General features: G+C 40.2%; 1 protein-coding gene across 2 annotated transcripts in view; it reads right to left on the bottom strand.

Moving 5' to 3' along the window:
- PRKACB (protein kinase cAMP-activated catalytic subunit beta) overlaps positions 1 to 22,128 on the bottom strand; it is an 84,719-nt gene that overhangs the window by 50,680 nt on the left and 11,911 nt on the right. Inside the window, exon 1 of one of the 2 annotated variants that reach the window (XM_021527089.3) lies at positions 17,084 to 17,321. The exons of the other annotated variant lie outside the window; for it this stretch is intronic. Within the exon in view, the coding sequence (XP_021382764.1) occupies positions 17,084 to 17,129 (46 nt within the window). The 5' untranslated portion in view covers positions 17,130 to 17,321. Of the gene's footprint in view, positions 1 to 17,083; positions 17,322 to 22,128 lie in introns of those variants that run through there. 2 annotated transcript variants of the gene reach the window in all.

Below are 22,128 nucleotides of genomic sequence, written 5' to 3'. Positions count from 1 at the left end.
AAGAAGAAATAAAAACTATCAGAAGAGGAAGAAAACAAGCAGGGAGCAAAATGAGACTTAATTTTATTCTCTACCCACTGCATTGGTTAAGTTTTAGTAACAAATCAAAAAACTTTCACATAGACCTTCAACAGAAAATAGTTCATAGCAATGTGTACATGCAATATTGTAAAAACTCCAATTTGAACAAAACCATAATGGAGACATGAAACTAATCTGTCTGAAACAGATCTATGTGGAAAGACAGCTTGGGAAAGAGGTGCAATGAAAAAACAGAGGGGCTCTGTGTGTATGTTAATTACATCTGAAAGAAGTTCAATAGGACTGATAAGAAGTATACATAGAAATGAAGGAATTAAGTTCAATTCCTTAATAAAACCCTTCCTCCCTCCCCCATCATGAGACTGATTTTAATTTGCCTGAGCAAGGAATCCTTGAATTGTTATAAGAGCTATATAGCCATAAAAATTCATTTTAAGATTACTCTATTATGGACAATAGAGGCCTGATAGAACCGGAAAAGTTTCACCAGTTTTTTTACAGCTTATAAATTTACAAAAGAATTACAAACTTTCTTAACAGCAAGAAAGTACCAGTTTTGCAAAATAAAGTGGCACGCTTTATGTCTGGTGGTGTGTGTGATCACAAACTCTGAGAAACTGTTTCTATAGAGAAAGCATATACTGATCTTTAACTGCCCAGGAAAGGAAAATTATGTATCACCTGAAAAGTCACATCTTGGCCTGTTGATAGAAACACTAAACCATAAAACAAAGGCAAAGAACTAGGTAATACAGCAAAAGAACTTTTGGACAGTACATATCATTACAGCTCTGCTAGTCAAGAAAATGAAGCAAACCCATGCTCCTCACACAAATGCACATTGCTACCTACTTGACCTGAGCAGGTTACCTGTTTCTATCATTCACTCAACACTTGAACAGAAATAAGTGAAATGCTGCTCTGAAGATTACTTTGATTCAACCCTGGGTACTTATAAAGAATGTATAAAATTCTACCTGTACAAAGAAATGAAGATGAGAAGTCCATAACAAGCTTTCTCTAGTCATGCTCAGTCAAAAAATGGCTTGCTGTGTTTTTCACAGGGCAAATTCCACTGTTTGCTCAAACTCTGTGGGGTATTCTTGCTGTCTTTGACTCCCCTAAGAAACAACACACACTCATCTTTCCCAAATGATATACAGGTACACAGATTCTCCTTCCTGAAATATTTCACTGGTCAGCTGCCTGGTTTTTTATTTTGAAAACATCCATTTGGCTGGTTTGAGTTTTGGTGGACTTTTCAGTTTATTTACTAAGAATAGGAAAGTTGCATTTCCAGGCTTCATTTTCACTAGAAATCTACCCAGCCCATAATATCACAAATGTGATAGGAAAGGGCAGCATAAGAAGTGTTTGAATAATTCTACTCTTACCAAGCAAAGTAAGATACTGAGAACAACCTGAACATACTGATACATTATTTCAGAATATAAATTTTCAGTAACCTTTACTTCTAAGCAAGGCAGAATTAAACTAATATTAAGTAGCTAAAAATACTAAAATGCATAGTTTGTAATCTGCAATAGTCATCACTGTCTACTATTTAAAACAACACTATTAATTATCCTGTAATATGAGATTAAAACATACTCAAGGGGTTAAAAAAAAACTCCATGGTACCTTGTTTTGACAAAGTGAACATGTCCTTTCTCCTTTTAAAATATTACCTGAACAGGTGCATTATTTGAGGGGTAAAGTTCATTAACAATGACAATCTCACTAGCCCACAATACTTTTTATACCAGACTTTAGAAAACAAAAGACAAAACACAAGTCAGATGCATGGTGTATAAACACTGGTTGGCAAGAAAATATTTTCTTTTAGTGAGAATCCTAACAGTGTTTGTCATTAAAATCACTCAATGAAAAGAATATGAAGAAAATACTTTAGAGAAGATACATCTTTTATGTTGCTACATGTACTAAAATAGAAACACTGAATTAAAACAAACAGTCTTGATCCTCAGAAATTAATTTGTTCTTAAGATAGATTCTCTTTGTTAATAAATCAATAAGTAAAACTGCAACATGTAGCTTGAATTAATGAAAATGCTATACTTGCATTGTGTAACACAGGACCAGAATATAAGATTTCACTTGAAAATGATTTTCAGTTTCTTTAAGTGGAAGTCTTCTTAAAAATGCTCTTAAGAGGTTAAAGCATTCATTAATGTAAAAAAATGCTAATTGCACCATTGCTATGGCAATGGCTAGTATGTGCCAATAGAACAACAAAAGAAAAGCAGACCCCTTACCTATTAATAGCTTTTAAAAAATCAACTTTGAACATAAATGCCCAAATTCTTTTACCCTTTACCAGACACCCAAATTCAAAATATTACTACCACACCATCACCATAGACTGCAAATGATTATGGCCTATTTCAGGGGGCTTAAATACATACCATTATCTTCAGATCAAAATTAATGCTACTTGGAACAGCAGTATGACCCACACATTCTGAGATTTAAATGGAAAAAAAATTCTAAGAGAATAAATATTTCAGATATACTTTATTTCCTTTTATTTAAATTAATCAAATACATTTGCTTTAAAAAAGCTCACCACAATATATAAAAAGACCTTCTCTTGAAACAGGCCTCTTATTTTGGCCACTTCATCAAACTTGGTGACTGAGATGGGAATGCAACAAGAGCTGGCCATCATCTCCACTCTTTTTTGCCTTTACCAGTAAAAAGATGAACTGATACCTGCTTTCCTGTAGTATGTCACACACAATGTCCACAAAATGTTAATATATATTACAGAATTTTAAACTACTAACACATGAATGCAACTGTCGATATATTAATTACCATTTCTTCCCATTTTCCTAAGTTCAATTCCAATGCATCTCTCATCAACATCATCATTGTCAAAATACAGTAAAATGCTTACAAACAATGATCTTGCCTAAAGCATAATTATAGTCATTGTATTAAAACTGTTATTCTTCTCCTCACTTTCTCCAATGTGAAAAATCATTAAGTGGTGCTGGTAGGAAAATTTCTTCTTGCCCTTGTTCAGAGCTTTCCTTCCTTCAGTTAAAGGAATTCCATCTATACATTAAGTATGCATACTTCAGTATAGAGCATCTATAACTATTAGGACAACATTTTTGCCTTCTTAAATTGTAAAAATTTCAAGGACCAGATTTACATCTACTTGTAGGTCATCTTTCAAAACTGTTCTAATTTTGCTGTCCCTTCTTAAATACTATCACCAGTGAAGAAGTACTTGATCAGAACAATTAGCTGGAAGTACTTTTTAAACAGCAATGATGTCTAAGCACAGTATTTTGGTACTTCACATTACAGTCCTTTAACTTCGGTTCAAAATTATCCAATCTGCAACAATTACTCTGTATTTGCACCACAAAACCACCCCAGTAAGTACATCTCTAAAAATGAAATACTGGTTTTGTTGTGATTACATATTGTGTCATAAAATACTGTAAGGTTGATGCTGCTGCAGCAGGAAAAGTAATTCTGATTCAGATAACCCTCCTGCAACTACACAAAGAAATGAGAACCTCCCAAACAATAACAGATGTCAGCAGCATCTGCAGTTTAATCGCTCAAGAGAGAATACACTCTGCCATGTGATGAAACACCAAAAAAAATTTAATGCTACCTTTCATTGAATAGTTCTTGGGAGATCTAGTGTTTCATTATATCCTTGGAGCATAATAAAAGCCCATCAGGCTCTTTTCAGCAGGGAAAGAAGTGTCCCAAAGAGGAGTAACATCAACAGACATGTCAACAATTTTTTTTTTTTTTTTCCTAACACACAATACTAATATACTTCTGTATTTTGGAAAAGGAAAAATACTCTTCTCATGCTACAATGCTATAGCTGATACCTGTATCATTATCAAATACTTAATAGGGACTAATAATACCATTTCTTAATTTTCTCTTATCTTCCCTCTTCACTATTTACTATTACTTTGACTCAGAAAGTTGCCAATATTGTGGCTTACACCCATATACTGAATATAGTCCATCTTTTGCAGCTGAAACATACATTTTCCCAAATGTATTTCCCTCACTAAATGTCTCCTTTTCAGTATTAAATGTGCATTCAACAAGAAATCAAAGGTGTTTTTCATATAACTCTTGCCTTCTTGAGACTATCCAACTGCATTCACACCATTTGAGAGGAATCAAAATTCACACCTAGCTTTATTTCTATCGTCTCCTTCCCAGCTTGCAGTCACTTTCTACAAACCCCTCTCTAGCGCTGCGCAAGTATCAAACAATCTCAAGCTCAACAAACGTGCTCTGCTACTCAGCTTCTCTGTAATGTCAGAGAATCACACAACATCCAGCTGGAAGGGACCTCAAGGCTCACCTGATCCAACCTTTCTTGACAAAAGCATGCCCTAGACAAGATGGCCCAGCACCCTGTCCAGCTGAACCTTCAGTGTCCTGCTGTTGGTCAGTCCACCACTTTCCTGGGGACATCATTCTAGTGGCTGACAGTTCCTGATGAAAAATTTGTGTCCAGGTCTGAAGAGACTGCATGTGAAAGGACTGCACTTTCATGCTTTCCATACTGAACATCTACTGCTCTGTTTTCTCAGCCACTGTGTCTTGGGCTAGTCGCCTTAACAACTAGACTGGCAGCAGAACAAGTAAAGTTTGTATGTATTAGTGGAAATGAATGAGTCAATTTAGTTGGTGGAGAAAATTATAGTGTTGTGAATAGAACTGTGTAAAACCAGCCAACTACTATTTTCTGTTTGGAATTATTTTCACACAAAGAAAGGCAGAACTACCACAAGTTATTTTTGAAAGAAGGGACAGTAAGGCTATGAACTTTATTTTTACTTTAAATGAAAAATACATCCCACAGAAAATCAGTATCTTCACCACGAAGCAAGAATTCAGTTCAACTGCAGAAAAGATAAATGCAAGAGATGCCTTCATTTTTTTTTGCCAACAGTCACACTAAATTTTCCATGCTTGCACCTCTAGCTTTACCATGCCATTTAGGCTAACTTTGGTATTAGATTCCTTCAAATCTCTCCTTGTGCTGCTGCATCTCTTCTTCCTCCTGATACTCCCTACTCACATGCTATTATCTAAAAGGAATATGCATGTTTTAGTCATTTTCCAGTTTTATTTGTCCTAACAAATACTTGAGTACATTCTGGAGCAATTAAATATGAAGAGGAAGGCTGGTGATCTTTTTGATACCTTTGACAAAATAAGTCATGCTGACAACCATGGAATAATCACATTTAACAGAACTAAAATGATACAAACACTATTTTAGTCTCAGTTGTAAACAAAAACTGGGGCAACTCTTGCAGATAGTATTTGAGAATGGCATGGTGATGCATAGAACTACAAAGTCAGTCAGCAGCACCTCTGGATCAAGGGCAGGCACTGAACAGTCCCTCAAAGTAAAAACCATCTCACCTTAACGTATCCAAAAGGTGATATCGACACCATGCAACAGTAGCATTTTCTTCTCCCCTTCAGTGAAATGTGTCTGGCAAAAGCCACTTGCAACACCATTTCCCCATTTTGATCCCTCCTTTGTATCAGCCTAACACAAGGTGGGATGGTGTTTTAAGACTGGTTCATGAAATAAAGGGTTAAAATAGCAGCACCAGGTGGGAGCAAGGGTCTTAACCACTGTGGTGAGACACAGAGCAGTCCTTGAACAGCTGTATCAGGACAGGAGGAGCAGTGAATTGTAGCTATGAGCAGAGCAGCAGGGGTGATAAGGGCAGGCATTTTTCAAGTCAGCTTTAGTGCCAAGGAAAATTGGTCATGTAAGTACTGCATAAGCAGCAAGTTGAAGAATAGTTCATAATTATAGCCTCAAACCTCAAGCTGGAGACAGTATAAACATGTTTTGGGTTTTTTTAAAAAAAAATCATACCAACAAAAATCAGGTTCTACTCTGAAGACTCTTGCCCAGAAGACACTATAAAATTGCTTCTAAAATAGGTCCTGAAAAAAACACTCTAAAGTAACAGTGACAAGTAATGGAGGCTACAACTGGCTTGAAAATTCAACCAAATCATCATACATCACTGTCTTATATTTGAAAAGAACAAGTTATTTGGCCGAATTATGTTCTATATTTCTGCTGTCAATTACTTAGCAGATGCCTTTTGTTAATAAACTGCATAGTTTCAAGCATCTGCCTGAAAACAGAAAACACAAAACAAAACCCAAAAACCACCACTACCAAAAAAATTCCAAAATTCCAACTCTTCTGAAGTAAATAACTAATACCATTTTAGCTCCTGAAAGTACCAAGCTTCTTAGAGACACTTTCCATTAAAAAAAACAACCAACCAAAAAAACCCCAAAAAAAACCCTCACAAAAATCTAACCAACCAAACAAAACCCCAAACAAATAAAACTCACCAAAACCAAACTAAAAAATCAACAGCCTCCAAAAACCCCACAAGAACTGGCTGAAGATATACAATGTGCCAGGTATACCTGGCACCTCTGGCAGAACAAAACCCCACAATGTATCTTTGGGCATCTGGCATGAAGGCAGTCAGGAGTGTCCTCTCTGTTTCTGTAGCAAGAGCTGAACTAAACTACAAGATTGAGGCAGGAGTGACCCCAGCAGAAGACTTGTCCCGTGAGATATATGTCTTTCCCATGCAGCATTTTGGTAGGCTTCATGGCATCCTGTTCATCTTCACACCTCATCTTGGAAAATTCCATTATGCCCTCATACATCACTTTCTCACCATTTGCCCTGCCTAGACAGCAGGGGATGGGATCTCCTACCATCAGGAGAGGCACGATGCCAGGTGGATCAGCTTGTACTTTGGGCTAAATCCAGAGCTCAGTCAAGAAAAATACATTAAAGATACGAGCACATCCATAATGCTCTGCCTGGGATCCTGAAAGCTAGCTCCCTCTGGGATAAGCTGGAATGCATTCATGCCATAGCCCAAGTGGGATTAATGGCAACCTCGACTTCAGCTTCTCCAAAACTTCTTTTTAAGATGCTCTTGGTTCATCTTTACATCTATACATTTCATCTCTAGGTCTCCACATGATGCAGGATCTCTTCATCAGAGACTCTACTGCTCTGACCAACCTGCAACCAGGTGGAAGAAGGATGTCTGGACACCTGTTGCATTTTGACCTCCTCAGGCAGAGCATCTCTGGCCAGCATTCATCAGCTCCCTTTTCTGGGATGGGAGTATGTGGACAAGACCCAAACCATATCCTGCTCAGAGCTCCCTGTGTTTTTACATTTCTCAACTCATGTTCCTTCTTTTACCAGCTGTTGCCTGTTTTTTTTCTCCATCCTCATTTTCTGTAGTTTCTCATTCTCAAGGAGAGCTCTAATGTTTTATTAGGAATAAATTTATATCATCTGTTCCTAAGGAAAAAGCCAATAGAAGCAATGACTCAAAGCAGCTATGTAAAAAAAGTGAGAAAAAAGCAAGCATAGGACATTCCTCACTCCCCATGCCACATAGTTTTACAGATCATGCCCTCTAGCTATTCTAGATAAGAGATGCCACTTACATAGCAATTACATAGTAATTCTTCACATGGACATCATTCCATCCTTGCCAACCTTTTCCTGAGTGCTTACCTGAGATGCAAGGTGTTTGATGCTCATCATCAATACATGGTAGTAAGCACTGCTTAAAACCATAAATTGTTAATTGAAATTGAAGAACCCCAAACTCTACACATTCTTTAAAGTTCAAGAATGTCCTACCTTGGAGAACAATAACAAAACCTAAGTTAATATGCAAATGAAATAAATTCTGCATTTGAATATTAAATGAACAGTTGGATTATGATGTAGGTAGTATCAAAAGAGCAATATTTTTGGAAGAAAGCATGTCATAACAGTAGACCAAATTTAGATAGAAACTGAGCTTTATTAGATATTAGTGCAATCTGTGTGAAAAAAAGGCTGATTTTTTTAGTGTCAGTTTTGCATCTGATCATTCATCCTCATGAAATTCAAGGGAAAAAAAATTGCTAATTTGCAGAAGAACCAGGAAACACCCCAAGAATCACTACAAAGCACTACACACCCTCAATCTCCCAGGCAATTCCACATCCCTTGAAACTGCTGTACACAATTAAACAAATTTCAAAACTTGCTTGCTTTGCAATTTGTTATTCATACACATCATTATATTAAGCTAAAAGATCTACCACCTAATTTCTCTCTGAAGTTCAGTTTACTACACACATACCATTGCAATGTAGAGTTTTCAGCCAATGGAGAGAATCCAGCTTGAACACACAATGCACTGTCACACTCTACAGCTTTAGAATGCTTAACCCATAGTTTCCAAAGCAGAGGACCAGTTCTGGGAGTTGCAGGGTGTGCTTCTCACTACACAAGTCTTCACAAAAAACAAACATACAACTGAGGCACTGAATTTTCAAAACTGCCCAATATAAAATACTCCTCAGCAAATTAATGAAAACATATCTTCTTTCATCGTGGTTGTTAGAGGGATATACCATGATCATTTAAATGGGCTTGGCATTATTTTAGCTATGTAATGTTCTTTTTCTCTCTCTCAACACCTACCCTGTTTTTCAATGAGAAACCATGATCAAAACCTCCATCCTCCACAATAATCTATGGATCAGTTAATAAAATGCTTGAATATAGGTAATTTGCATTAAAAACTTTATATTAATGATAGACTTTGATGCAGTTAAATCACAATTTCGCCTTGTGCAAAGTAATGCTAGATTATCATATGCTTAACAATCAGAATTTACATACACAATAAAGCTGTTACTGCTGCTTGCTACAAGACAAAGAATTTCAAACTGCCTAATGTTATAGTAATCAAAACTAACCTTAATCACTATAACAATGCAGCTACTGAAATAGCAGAGTACATACACCCTTAATTATGTCATTCTGTGAGAGGGAAAAGCAAACTGATTCTGGGCACAAGCAAAGTAACAGTCTTTTTTATCTTTCAAGTTTCTATCTTCTTGCCAAAAAAGCACTTTCCTTTGTTTTAATTTCTTGAGCCACATGGCAGCTGTGGATGTCTGTGGGTTTACAGACAAGTGCTAGCAGCAAGTGCAGTATGTTAATGAGCACATACTTCCTGGAAGCAGCTTAACCTGAATGAAACAAAAGAAACAAAAAGTTCCCGATGTTGTCTGTTTAAAGATTATAGTATTTTAGCAAAAGGATACAAGTTAACAAGAGGCAGAAGAATAACAAAGTAACAATTACATTTACAAAGCACCAAACAGTTTAACTACTCACTCAGCTAGCAACATTTTAAAGGTAAGGTACCTTGCTACTTTATGGTTAGTCTACCACAGAATTACTGTATCTCCCCAAAGAAAAAGGTCAGGGCAAGTAGAACAGCACCTCTCTAAGCCCTTCCTAAAGGGAGGATTTGGCTCAAAATGCTCATCAGGCTTTCTCTGGTAAAGATCAGCTATGCCATAGAAAAGATTTTTGCTTTCTCAGAATCTGGACACCCATTAGCTCTTACATGCAGAGCATATTTATATGCCTCCTTGATTTACTGAAAAGTATTTCTAAAACCAAAACTATTGCTCAAAACTACAGACAGATGACATCCCAGCGTAGAGAAACTGTTTTTTTATTCAGAAGGCACAAAAACTGTGGCTTTAAAAACCCACACAAAAACACCAAGGTGTTTCCACACCTTTACTACATAGCATAGTGCTAAGAAGTTAGCCTAACCCTTACTACACGTATAACAAGGAACACATACCAGAACTCATTCTACCAGAAGCCAGCAAACACCTTTTCCTTCTGGGCAGGGAAAAGCAGAAGGTAATTTAATGGAAGAAATAAAAACTTTGTTACATTTCTTCCTCTGAAGAGCAAATTGGAAAAAATAAATAAAAAAAATGAAACAGATACAAAATTAAAATCTTAAACAGAAAAAAAAATTCCTCTTCTAAAATACTATTATCTTAAAGATCCATATGGCAAGTGTAGAGATAGAAGCAAGCAATGTTTTGCTCTATTTTTCTCTACCTTCATATAGCTCTAGATGTCCAACTGCTAGGTGCTAACATCTCTCACCAAAAACTTGAAGTCTTGAGTTTCTTGTATAAACAAATGCAGATGAGAAAGTGGTAGTTTGGAGTAATATTTTTTTCAAGAAGTTTGCAAAGTGAGATCTTAAAGAGCTCAATGCTAAAAACTATAGTCTCTTTTCTTGCCACCTGAGCATTTCATTGCCAATGGTGCTTTCAATGCTTCCTTTGAATCTGTCTTCTGCCATCTGACACCTCAGTGGATTGATGTGATGTGCAAAAATAATTATTAATAACCCAAAGAGATAAAATCTGCATTGTTTCCTGCCTATTAAAATATCTTAACAATGGATTGGAGAAACACTTGAATCATGACCTATGAAGGATCTAGAAATAAAACCTGATTTTTCAACAGAGCAAGTCACCAGATGGGCTCAGCTGTTTTGTGAAACCTTACTCTTAGCGGATGTGATTCTGCTGAGATGTGGAAGAAAGAGCAAGGGAGGTGCCAAAGAGGCTCAAACGAGCCCAGAAGAGACTCCTGTTCACCCAACACCACAGGCAGGCCAGTAGTTCCCTTTTGCTCCTTGCACAGCACACCCTCTAAACTGCTGCATCCTAATTCTCCTGCTACACAAACTAGCAGTCTCACCTTCATTTCTTGTCAGTATTTACCTCATTTTCCGAAACCGTTTCAGTGAAGAAATGAGGTTTGTACAAACAAAATGGGGTCCTAGCTTATGACTCGCCCTCCTGAACACCAGGATAACAAAAAGAAATGTGCCTAAATCCTTTCCCAACCATTGAAGGGGAAGGTTAAAAAAAAGCAAAAACAAACAAAAAAAGGAAACAAAGTGATTTTATCTTCTAGTTTTCCAACTCTAAGACAACATACTACTCAGTTCAATTACCTCCTCAGAGCTCCACTGCTACTTTGTTCTCTTTCCCATTTCCCAGGAAGCACTTCTACCTCCCAGCAGAGAAATTGCTTATGGTAGGAAAATACTTGCAGAACAGCCTGAAACCACAGCTCTGCTCTTGGCAGTAGCACTAGGTCAGGCAGCTCCTCTTTAGTGCCTGCTAGCCACCCTCCGTGCCATACCCCACCTGCACTGGTCCAACTGCTTGTGTGGCTGCTGTGAACTGGATCAGGAAGCCAAACACAGGTTAACTACAGTCCCGTCTGCTTTCCCTTTTCTGTAGAGTTATTTTTAACTTAGATCAACCTCAAATTCAATTCACCTTGTTGCCTCATAGTTACTCCAGCACACTTGAGGGCACAGACGCAGGAAAACAAGTAGCAGGGGACAGAAAAGCAGAACTGCAAATAAAAGAAATGCTTATGAAATAGCACCTTGCACCTGAAACAAAGTTTGAGAGCAGCACTGCAGGGTAGACTATTTATCAATTCCTAGCCCTAAATTTCACAAGTTTATAAGGAAAATCCCCACTGACTCAAGGTTCCTAACACTGAAAACTTTGCAAGCTTAAATGCTAGAAGTACTGATTAAATAAAACAAAACAAACCTGTCTAGATCAGATTCCAGATCAGATCTGATCTGGAACTCACCTGCTGTATAGCAGAAACAATATTCTTTATTAAACCAATTGCTGTAGTTTAGGAAAAAAAAGAATCTGGACAAACAAGTCCTTTATGATGTCTAGAAAGGATGCAGGCAAAACACAAAATCTGACAGTTGTCCAAAAGCCTTTCCAAAGAAGCTCTGTCCAAAGGAGGGATGTGCCAGCTCCAGAAGAACTTTCTCCCTCTGGAGAAGACTCTCTGCCAGCCTGGCATGGAACAGAGCAGAGCCCTCCACTCCAACACCATAACCTGCACTGCTACACCCTCACATTCTGCTCTCTGTACCAGTGAGAGGCTTCATTTTTGCGGCCCAGCATAGCCTCAATTAGGCTAAGGAACCAAGTGACTTGAAAGAATATGAGAAATCCCAGCATTATTCAAGATAATACTTTTAATTATGTCACTTCTACAAATGTGGATGGGTAGATGAACAAACACTAAACAAACCCAGCAAGGAGGGAATGCCAAGCAATTTAAAATACTCTGTCTCTAAAGTAGTCTGAGCCTCTAATAAAGGCCTAACCACAACAGCTAAATACAAATCAATTTATCACTTGGAGGCCCTTCTGACCTTTTGTTATGCTACCATGTAGCTATATTTAATGAGTGATAACCTCTCTCTTTGCTAGTCCAAGCTGTGAATAAGCATTTTGTTTTTAATTAAAGCAGAATTTTCAGATGGTGCCTCTCTTCACACGATGCATACTGGTAGTCTTGCATTGGTGATTACAGCAGAGGGATTTTCAGATATGCCTTTAGCAAGCAACTATTTCTTATTTTCTTATTGCTGAAATCTACTGGATTAATAGATGATACAACCCCAACACAGTGAGAAAGAAGCTTCACATATATTGTTTAGAGATGCTATTCATGCAGGCCATTCCAGCATCACTCCAATATATATTTTTAATTACTCTTTATACAATACATATTTTAGCTGATGTTCTGATCCAAGAACAAGGCTCCAAAAGCTACCCATTTCAAAACTGGAGCACTAAACATAATGAGCAAAAGAAAAAAGACACTCTCTGTTGAATAAAACTACACTCTGATCAAAAACACTCAAGCAAGAGTCTCTGGAAAAGTGACAGGGAATCAGCTACCTTGGGATAGAAATGGATACAGAGCTTTTCACCTCTACTTTACCAATTTTAATCTAACCCAGGTCAGAAGTGATAGAGCCTTGCCTCATCTTGTCTTAACAAGAAATACACTTGTGGTCTCTTTTGGTCTTCAGCAAGAAAATGCAACAGAATGACCCAGCAGTGAATACACATGAAAAATATGTAAAAAAGATAAATCCTCAGTTTTTAAGAAACTCACCCAGAGGAAGTTAAAAGCTACTGGAAAAAGAAAAAGTAGAAGGCTGCATCTTCCTGTCAAGCACACTTCAAAGGAGCACTACTTAAACTTTCTACAAATTATAAGAGTTAAAAAGCAAAGAACTGAGTATAATAGGAACTCTGTCATGTTGAAATACTGTAGGGAACACTTTGAGGAAAAGTGGGAGTGAATGAACACAAAACTCACATGCAGAATACACATCACACATGCTGTACTTAGCTATTTAAAGACCACAGAAGTCAAAGTTGGTGAAATCATGCTGGATTACTAGAACCAGAGATCTGACTACCAGGTAAGAAGATACATGTACAGAATTATGCTTTGAAAATCATGTATATTTTCCTTTTAAAATACATTTTAAGAGCAATTTTCTACCACATACTACCATAGAAAAAGCAGCAAAGACCATCTGAATCCCAGCAAATAAAATTCAGACGCCAAGCCCACATCATCAAGATCTATTGGAAGAAGAGAAAGTTTACAAATCTTCCAGACCCTGAAGAGTGTATTCTAATCACCTGGTCTCTCATCCAGTTTGGTGGTTACAAAGAGACAACATCAGGCCTAAGTACTCTGGAATCTGATGGGGGGAAAGGGGAATGGACAATGGGGGAAACAATACCCCAATAAAAACCACAAAACCACAAGTGGGATTACTATTAACTTATAGCCAAAACTCTTGCTGTCATGTATGACACTTCTTTGCATATCTAATAGGGCAAATAATCAGAGCCATACATAATAATTACATTAAAAATCTGTATTAGTGTGTTATTTGAAGTAAAACACACACAAAACTTTCTACAAAGTATACAGTTTTGCAGGGCTCACATTCACTCTAGTTTAGAAAGCAGTTCTAGTAAAGTTAAAACATTCCTGTTTTGTGTAAAATTAATGATTTTGAAAGCAACAGATTCACTTGCTGAATTAAAAAGTTATGTGACCTTTTTTAAACCTCAGGTGTGTTGTAGTTATGTTTCATGCTACTTTCACAAATTATTCCAAGATAATGAATTATAATAAAGCTAACATTTTCCTACATTAATTGCAACAAGTTAAGGAGGACTTCCTGTGGCCTTTTTTAAAAAATGAAATTTACTACATGTTGATTTTTTAACTTCTAGGTTGCAAAAGTTCTCAACTACTGTAACAGCTGAAAAAAACAACAAATAACAAAGAGAATAATTAAATTAATATTAGGGTGAAGAATCAGAGTTAATTTTATGGCAATTGGTAATTGTGTCTCTCCAGATTTCAAATGAAAGATACTTATATTACTGTTTTAAAAGGCCCTCAGAATTTGTAGGTTGCTGTGGAAAAACATGAAAGAATTTAAAACAAGGTTTAAAATGGAGCCAGAAGCTTCTTGTTACCAAAGGACAACTTTTAGTTTTGGTCCTCCAAGTCAAAACCTAACGCACATTAGGAGAATGTGGAACAGAAGGCCACAGAAATAAACCCCTAACAGGTTACACGGAAGTTTTCCTTTCCATCTTCTGCATACATAATGTATCTTCCCCTCCCTGCTACACGAGCCCAATTCACTCTGTGGTGACCAAACTTAAGAAACCATCACCACTGAGATTCCATTCACCTGCAACTTCAGCCCAGAAATGCCTCTAATTTCCTCTAATCTTCTACTGGTGTTCACATACTCACGGTTTTATTCCATTTCATTGTCTAAGTGAAGCAACAAGTACTAAAGATATTTCACTATAAATGGAAAGCTACAATAAATGAGAAGGATATAAGGGCCATAGTTGGGTGAACAGCATTTACTGTGCTGACCATAGACACTGCAAGAGGTCTCAAATTACACTTCATGAACTAGTAAGTATAGTTATCAGGGGAAGCCGTGTTACCCTTCATTGTTCTTCCAGGGACCTTAGCATGCCCTTGATCCACACAATTCCATAAGTTCCATTCATGAATCAAGGCACAATATCACCTTTATGATTCAAAGCTGGATATTCTTCTGTTACCCCTTCAAACAACTTCATTTTCAGTGTCCTGTAGTGTGGAATACATGCTACTGAGGACACTTAACATGCAAAACTAGAAAACTTGTTCAACAATGCAAATAAATAGTTCAGAAATGTTAAAGCTACATCTCATTTTATATTTCTTTAGTTTTTGGTTGCCATGTATCATATGAACAGATGACAATCAACATTCACTGACAGTAAACCAAATGTTGTTTAGTATCCATATATTATCAGTCTTCCATAGAAGGTGAATCCTGGTCGTTCCCAGCTGTATGTCAATGATGACCAATTTTTTCTCCTATTTACAAGAGTTGTAACATTACAGAATTTTGCTGCTAAATATACTGAGTAATTAAACATCTGAGCTTGATAACTCTAGCAGCATTTCATTTTTAAACACTAACAAAGGGAGAGAGAGGTTCTGCAGGAAACTCCTCCTGTAACGTAAAAAAATTACTGTATTTTGTAATATGAGAATTTACTAAAATGAAAGCAAACACTATGTGTTGTAGTGCTATTTAATTGCACAAACTAATAGCAGTACAGTTACTATGAAGTACAAAATGCAGTGTTTTGTCATCTGAAGTACTTCAAACAATCCACTCTCTTCATGCTTATCTTTATAGTTAGGCTAAAATACTTCCCATCAAAATTAATGAAAAAAATAAAACCACTAAACAATAACGGTCAATACTCATAACAGATATGGATTGTGAAGTCTAAAATAATAGTGAGCTAAGACATAAGAACTGAAAGGTGAAACCAACAATCAGAACTGGGTAGGTCAGCCAGAGACCTACCGGAGCAGGTCGGTCCCTGCTCCCACAGTTGGGAGCACCACTGCAGATCCCTGGGAATCCAGAGGAATGCTGTGTGGGCAGGACCCGGCCTATGCAAATCGGGTTACCTAGTTCTACCCCAGACCTCAATAGCAAATATAAAAAAAAAAAAAAAAAAAACAAAACAAAACCCAAACCAAAACCGCCAACAAACAAACAAAAAACCAAAAAAACTCCAAAAAACCCCACCACAACAACAAAAAAACCCAAAACCAAGCCCACAATCCCCCAGCTTCAACGTTTAAAGTTATTTCCATTTTAATGCCCTAGGATTTTCCAGTAACAAAGGGTATTGTTGTCACAACACTGAGCTTGCACAACTGCCTGCTCAATACATCTTGTCTTTACTCTTATGCATCACAAACATACCCAAAGTTTTTCACTAGAAAGAAAGTAAGTCAACATACAAAAAAATAAAGTCTAGGGTTTTCTTCCCAACAAATGAATCGGCTTTATATTGTTTAAAGTTGTGCTGAAATACTCAGAGGGGGAAAAGCCGCCAACAAAACAACAAAAACAAAGCAGACAAACGAACAGAAACACCAGCAGAAAGCTCCCTGCCATGACGAGCTCAGATCAATGCTTTTGTCTTCCATTTTACTCAGGGCTCAGGAGAGCACCGCCGTGCCGTGCCGAGGGCTCTGCCAGCGCGCTCCCGAGCGATGTAAACACGCCGCGGGGCCGGGGCCGCGCCGCGGGGCGCAGGCACGGCCGCGGGGTCACCGGGGCTGCACGATCCGGGCGAGCACAGGAGTTTCTGACCTACATTCCCCGCAGCGGGATGAAAACCCTCCCGCCGCAGACAGAGCGCGGCGGGCGGGCGGCCTCCCCCGCCGGCAGGGTGTGTTCGGGGGTGGGGAAAGCGAGCGGGCCGGGGCGAGGATGAAGGCTGGCGGAGGCGCCGACACCTGCCCGCCGACACCGCGGCCCCGCCGCCGGCTCCTCCTCCACCGGGGACGGACACCTGCTGCGGGACAGCCGCACGCGCGGCCCGGCGGCGGCCTCGGCCCGGCGGCGGCGGGCGGGTTTGTCCCGCTGCCTCTCGAGAGCCGCCGAGCCCCGCGGCGGGGCCGGGGTCGGGCCGAGTCCCCGCGGCGCCGCGCAGGCCGCGGCCGGGCCTGTAGGGGCGGGGGGCTCGGCCCGAGGCCGCGGGGCCTGCGGCGGCGGCGACGCGGGGCGGGCGCGCCAGGCCCGGCCCCGAGCCCTCCTCCGGGAGCGGAGTCGGGCGGAGGCGGCGGCGGAGCGTCCCCCTCACTCACCGCTCTCGATCTCGTTGCCCTTCTTGGCGGTGGCTGCGTTCCCCATGGCCGGGCCGGGGCGGGGGGCGGGAGGGATGCCGGGCGGGGGCCGGGCCGGGCTCGGCTGGCGGGGCGGCGCGGCCCGCGGGCGCGGCGGCGGCAGCGGCGGCGGAGCTGCCCTGGCCCCGCTCTGGGTCTCTGTGTCTCCGGCCGCCGCGGAGGAGGAGGCGAGCGCTCTGCCCCCTCCCCCGCCCCGCACTCGGCGGAAATGACGGCCGGGGCGGCGCCTCCTCCCGCTGCGCCGCCCGCGGGGGCGCAGCCGACCACGGCCGGGCCGCTGCCGCCGCCGCCTCGGGCGGGGGCTGGCCCGGGGCAAGGGCTGCGGGAGCCCCGGGCGGTGCCCCGCGCCCGGCAGCGGCTCGGGGCGGCGGGTGCCCGAGGCCGTCGCCCGCGGGGTCTCGGCATCCTCCGCATTCCCGGCCTGGCGGGCGGCGGCCCCGGAGCGCCCCCGCCGCCGCAGGGCAGGCCCGGCCCGCCCGCCCGCGGGGCCGCGGCCGGAGCGGGGGCGAGGCCGCTCTGCCCAAGGTGACCCCGGAGGCCGCGCGGCCGCGGCCCTGCGGCTGCGCCCGCCCGCGCCCCTGAGCATCCCCGAGGACACGCGCCCGGGCCTGCACCCCGGCGGCCGGCGGCAGGAAACTCGCACTTGCCGCCTGTTCAGTGACTGTTTTTACACGGCTCACCAGACTAGGGGGAAAAAAAAAAAAACATTGAAAGTAAGCGGGCTGCCAGGAAAGAGGATTTTTTTTTTTCCTCCCCCCCCTTTTGCTGCCACCCATCATAAATAGCTACAGCTACACATTTTCAAGCGGTATTGTGACTTTCAAGTTGATGATAGCTCTCTTTATATATTTATCATGTGAAATGCTTTAAGTGTTTTAGCTCTGGAAGGAAATGCTTATCAAAAAAAGGCTCTATTTTATGTGCTTTAAAGTGGAGAGAGTGGAGAGCTGAAGTGCTAATCTTATGGAGCACAAACTGCATATATTCTGCCAGGACAATGTATGTGATACCCATAGCAGCATTCTTTCTCCAAGGCTGCAGGAATTTTTCTGGCTACCATCCTTCACTGGGGTTATCAAAATCCTCTCCCAGCACCATGGGCTGCTTGCTGGTGAAGCACATGCTGTCACAGCCTAATACTGAACTACCTTATTACAATTCAGGATTTTATACACATACACTAATGCACACTAAAGTAGATACTTCTAGGAAATTTCCAGTTTTCTCACCCTGTGCAGTGGAGTGCAGTGTATGGGAACACTGGCCAGATCTAGCCAGTGTGTGGTCTACCTTGACAGTTGTACAAATTGCCTGGATTATATGGCTGCAAAGTTTTGGGAGCACCTACCTGAATTATCTTGATGTTTTGTAGGTTGTGGTTTGATCAATTAACTTTTCTTTTAAGGGACTTGCATTATCCTTGCATTATCCTGATGTGTGGGATACTGCTTACTTCAGGGGAGTACCTATGTTTCTATGATTAAAGAAGCTGTCTCTGAAGAAGCCAGGTCTCTATTGTTTTGAAGACAGAAACAAAACTCGAACATCATGAGGTTATTTCCCCAAAACATTGAGGGCAGTGAAGCAGCTACTATTGAAGAGAGCTGTTTCATTTTGCCAAAGCTGGAATATATACATTCTTTATGCACTAAAAAAGAGGTTCAGCGAGTTAACAGTAATTCACTCTGCTGAGGAATGGTGTGTAGACTGCAATGACCAGATCTGCACCAGGAGAACTTAAGCATGGGAAGAGGGGAAGGTACTTTTGCTATCTGTCATCTCTACCATTCAAACAATGACAAACAATAGAACTCTGAGGTGCTGTAGTATTTAAATAAATACCTGAAAATTATGTCTCGGGTAAAGATCTTATCCCAGTTTTAAATGTTTTCCCTTTTCCAGCCATCATAATTTTCATTTTGGCCAGATTGAGTCTGAGTCAGCTGATTTTCATCCAGGTGCTGACAGGCATTTTGATATCCTTGAGAAGACAGCAGTGGCATCGCTAACAAATGAGATTTGCTGCAGCATCTTTAGCATAAGCCTGGCGTTACAGCTCATCCCTTTGCTAGCAAATTATGCTGCAAAGGCTGCATATGTGGAAATCCACCAAGGTCCAATAGACATTACTGCCCTTTGGGTCTTGGTGGACAAGGACCAGCTGGTCATTGCATGTTCTGCAGCAAAATCCTACATATACATGTCCAGACCATATATATATATATGTGTGTGTGTGTGTGTGTGTGCCCCAATGCAATGACACTGGTTCTCAAATAACCACATGCTCTTAATGCACCTGCAGCACTGATGGATTTGCTTAAATGTTTTTACCCAAACACTCTCTTTATCAGAAACCTAATAAATATAATTCAGCAGTGCTGTGAAATATTAAATTAACCATATCCATGGTTCTAGCATTACACATGTAGGCAAAGATAACAGAAATAAGGAGTTAGGCCTGGACGTTTGTATTCACATTCTCACTGCTCACACATATTATGCTACATTAACAAGTTAATAGTCATTGATTAATTGCAAAACATACCAATGATTTTAGATATTATTTGTGTACAATCACTTAGTATTCAGACTGTCAACTCTTATTCCAGCCCTAATCTTTAGTTTCCTTAATTTTTTTATATAAAATCCTTCTGTGCTGAAATGCCTCATATCAACTGCTTATTTACAAGTAGTTTGCCTTCTTTCTTTCAACACAATTGGTTAAAAAATAAAGTAATGCAAATATGAAAAATGTTCTGTTTGTGTATGTTAATATATTTCACTAAAGGCCCAATCTGAAAATTAAAATTTGTTTTGCTGATCTATACAAGAGTTTAAAAAATATACTCTAAGAAAGTCAACTCAGCAGATTTAGAACTGTATCGATTTGATGATGTTGTTTCAATGACTCTCAGCAGGTTTTCATCTATTTTTTAAAATATTTGTTGGGAACTATCAGTTAGGAATATCCTAGCAAGACCAATCCTTCACTCTGATAAAGCCTAAAGCTCTGTATCAGATGTATAGTTCCCTCATGAAAGTCACATATTCTATCCTACATAGAACTAAAAATGAGAGGGTCATTTCAGGACAAAACCCCATAAATTTCTTCTAGATTAAAGACTCCCAAGTGATTTTAGTAGAAATCACCTGTTCATATAGTAATTACTCCTGGAGCCACATATCCTTTCACTTCATAATCATTCTGATTTCTAGATGAGATAATGGCATTTCTGAAGCAACCACAGCAGTTGTTTTCAATCCACATTTGAAACAAGTCACTAAATTTAAATCATTGCGCATCTTCATTTTATTTTCTTCTCTCGAATTTGAGGTGTGCCTGCATTGCAAGGGTTTGGCATACACAGATTGATGGTTCAGCCCATCCATACTGATCATCCTTAGCCTGAGGGTGTAGGCTTGCCTTATGAGCATGTACCTGCCTTAGTTGGGGCTCTCTTTCTGTGGCCAGCCTGCCTTACTATTGCAGCAGTGCCTGTAAACAGCAGGGTTTGAATACCAAATTAGACTGCTCTTCCCAAAATCCCACATTCCTGCATCTTTGAATACCCCTGGCAGCCTCCTTCTCTCTCCTAAACAGAGTGATATATTTGGCATTTAACTCCTTGTTTCCTTTTGGGTTGTTCCAGGCTACTGGCACATTTCCTGCTCTCAGCTAACCCCTGTTCTGCCAGTGTGGGATGTTTTTCTAGCAGGTTGCTAACGTGCCAAGAAGCATATGTATTTCTTTGTGAATATGGAAGATATTTTCCAAATTTTACAGCTTCTGACCCAGAAACAGGAATATTCATCACTGCAGCATAATTTCAGACCTGCCAAGAATATATCAATTATGTCATGTAGATGTGCTAAGGGAAAGGATGAAAGCAGGAGTACAGCAATTTCCCCTGCTCCCTATACTAGCTATACAGACAGCAATAAACTACATCCTTCTGCAGGGAAGGCTTAATCCACTGATGCCAAATTCATTCCAGTTGAGGACCCACCCCCTCAGAGAGAAGTGAAAGGACTTACATCATGTTTCTACAATATCTGAGATTGCCAGCCCCTGAATCCACGATGAAACTAAAGCAATTGGCTGAGAACTTGCTCTGCCAGATGTCCTGAAAAATGTTCTTTGCTGCTCTTCAATTGTGAATCCAAAAGGAATCTGGAGCTTCAGGGAAGTGTTTGGCGCACCATGGATGTTACAATTTTGAGGGCCATTTTTGTTTGGAAGGAGTCTTAACTAAGGGCAACTTGGGCTCCCTTCAGTGTGACTAGGCAGACTTAAAGCAAAAAGCTCCAAAGGAAGTTTACACCAGCAGCCAATACACAAGTTTACACCACCACTGCCACCATTTCTTTCTTGGCATTAGATGTTCCCCAAATATTTCCTAAAATAGCCACTGGTCAAAAAACCCCCATGTAAACATAGAAGAAAAGAGTTTATATATTCCCTTATTGATTTTTAACTACAGTTCACCACAAGCCTCTCAAAAGCCATAAAGCTGCAAGGTGGGGTTTTTTCCTGATGTTTTAGACCTAATTTAACTAAACAGGTTCTATGCTTTGGCTGTCAGTGTTACCCCCTACAAGAGAGCATTTGATCAAATTTTTTATGGATAGTGGCTACATATTAATTCATCACAGGGGGTGACAGGTTCTGTGTTGAGGTCAATGTCCTGTAGAACAGACATGTTTTTTCAGAGATAAGCTACAGACTGCCTAAATGGGCAAGTCCAGCTGCACAGTTCTTGGCCTTTATCTCTTATGATCATTTGGCAGTGGGTGTAGTCTCTTGCTATCAGCCAAGCAACACTTTTTTCAGTTGCTTATAATTGTTATGCAGATTATTCTGTATAAATTGATTTGGTACATATTGAGTAAGGAAAGCAAAGGAAAAAAATCACTTTTTTTTTCTTGTATTTGTAGTACTGTAGCAACATATTTGTACTGCTGCACATGAACTACAGCAGGAATGAAACATAAGTCAGAGTTGATGG

The sequence above is a fragment of the Lonchura striata genome, chromosome 8, assembly GCF_050655825.1.
Source record: "Lonchura striata isolate lonStrDom1 chromosome 8, ASM5065582v1, whole genome shotgun sequence".
NCBI lineage: Eukaryota > Metazoa > Chordata > Aves > Passeriformes > Estrildidae > Lonchura > Lonchura striata.
The sequence above is the reverse complement of the archived record's forward strand: the minus strand, read 5'-3'. Positions and strand labels throughout refer to the sequence as shown.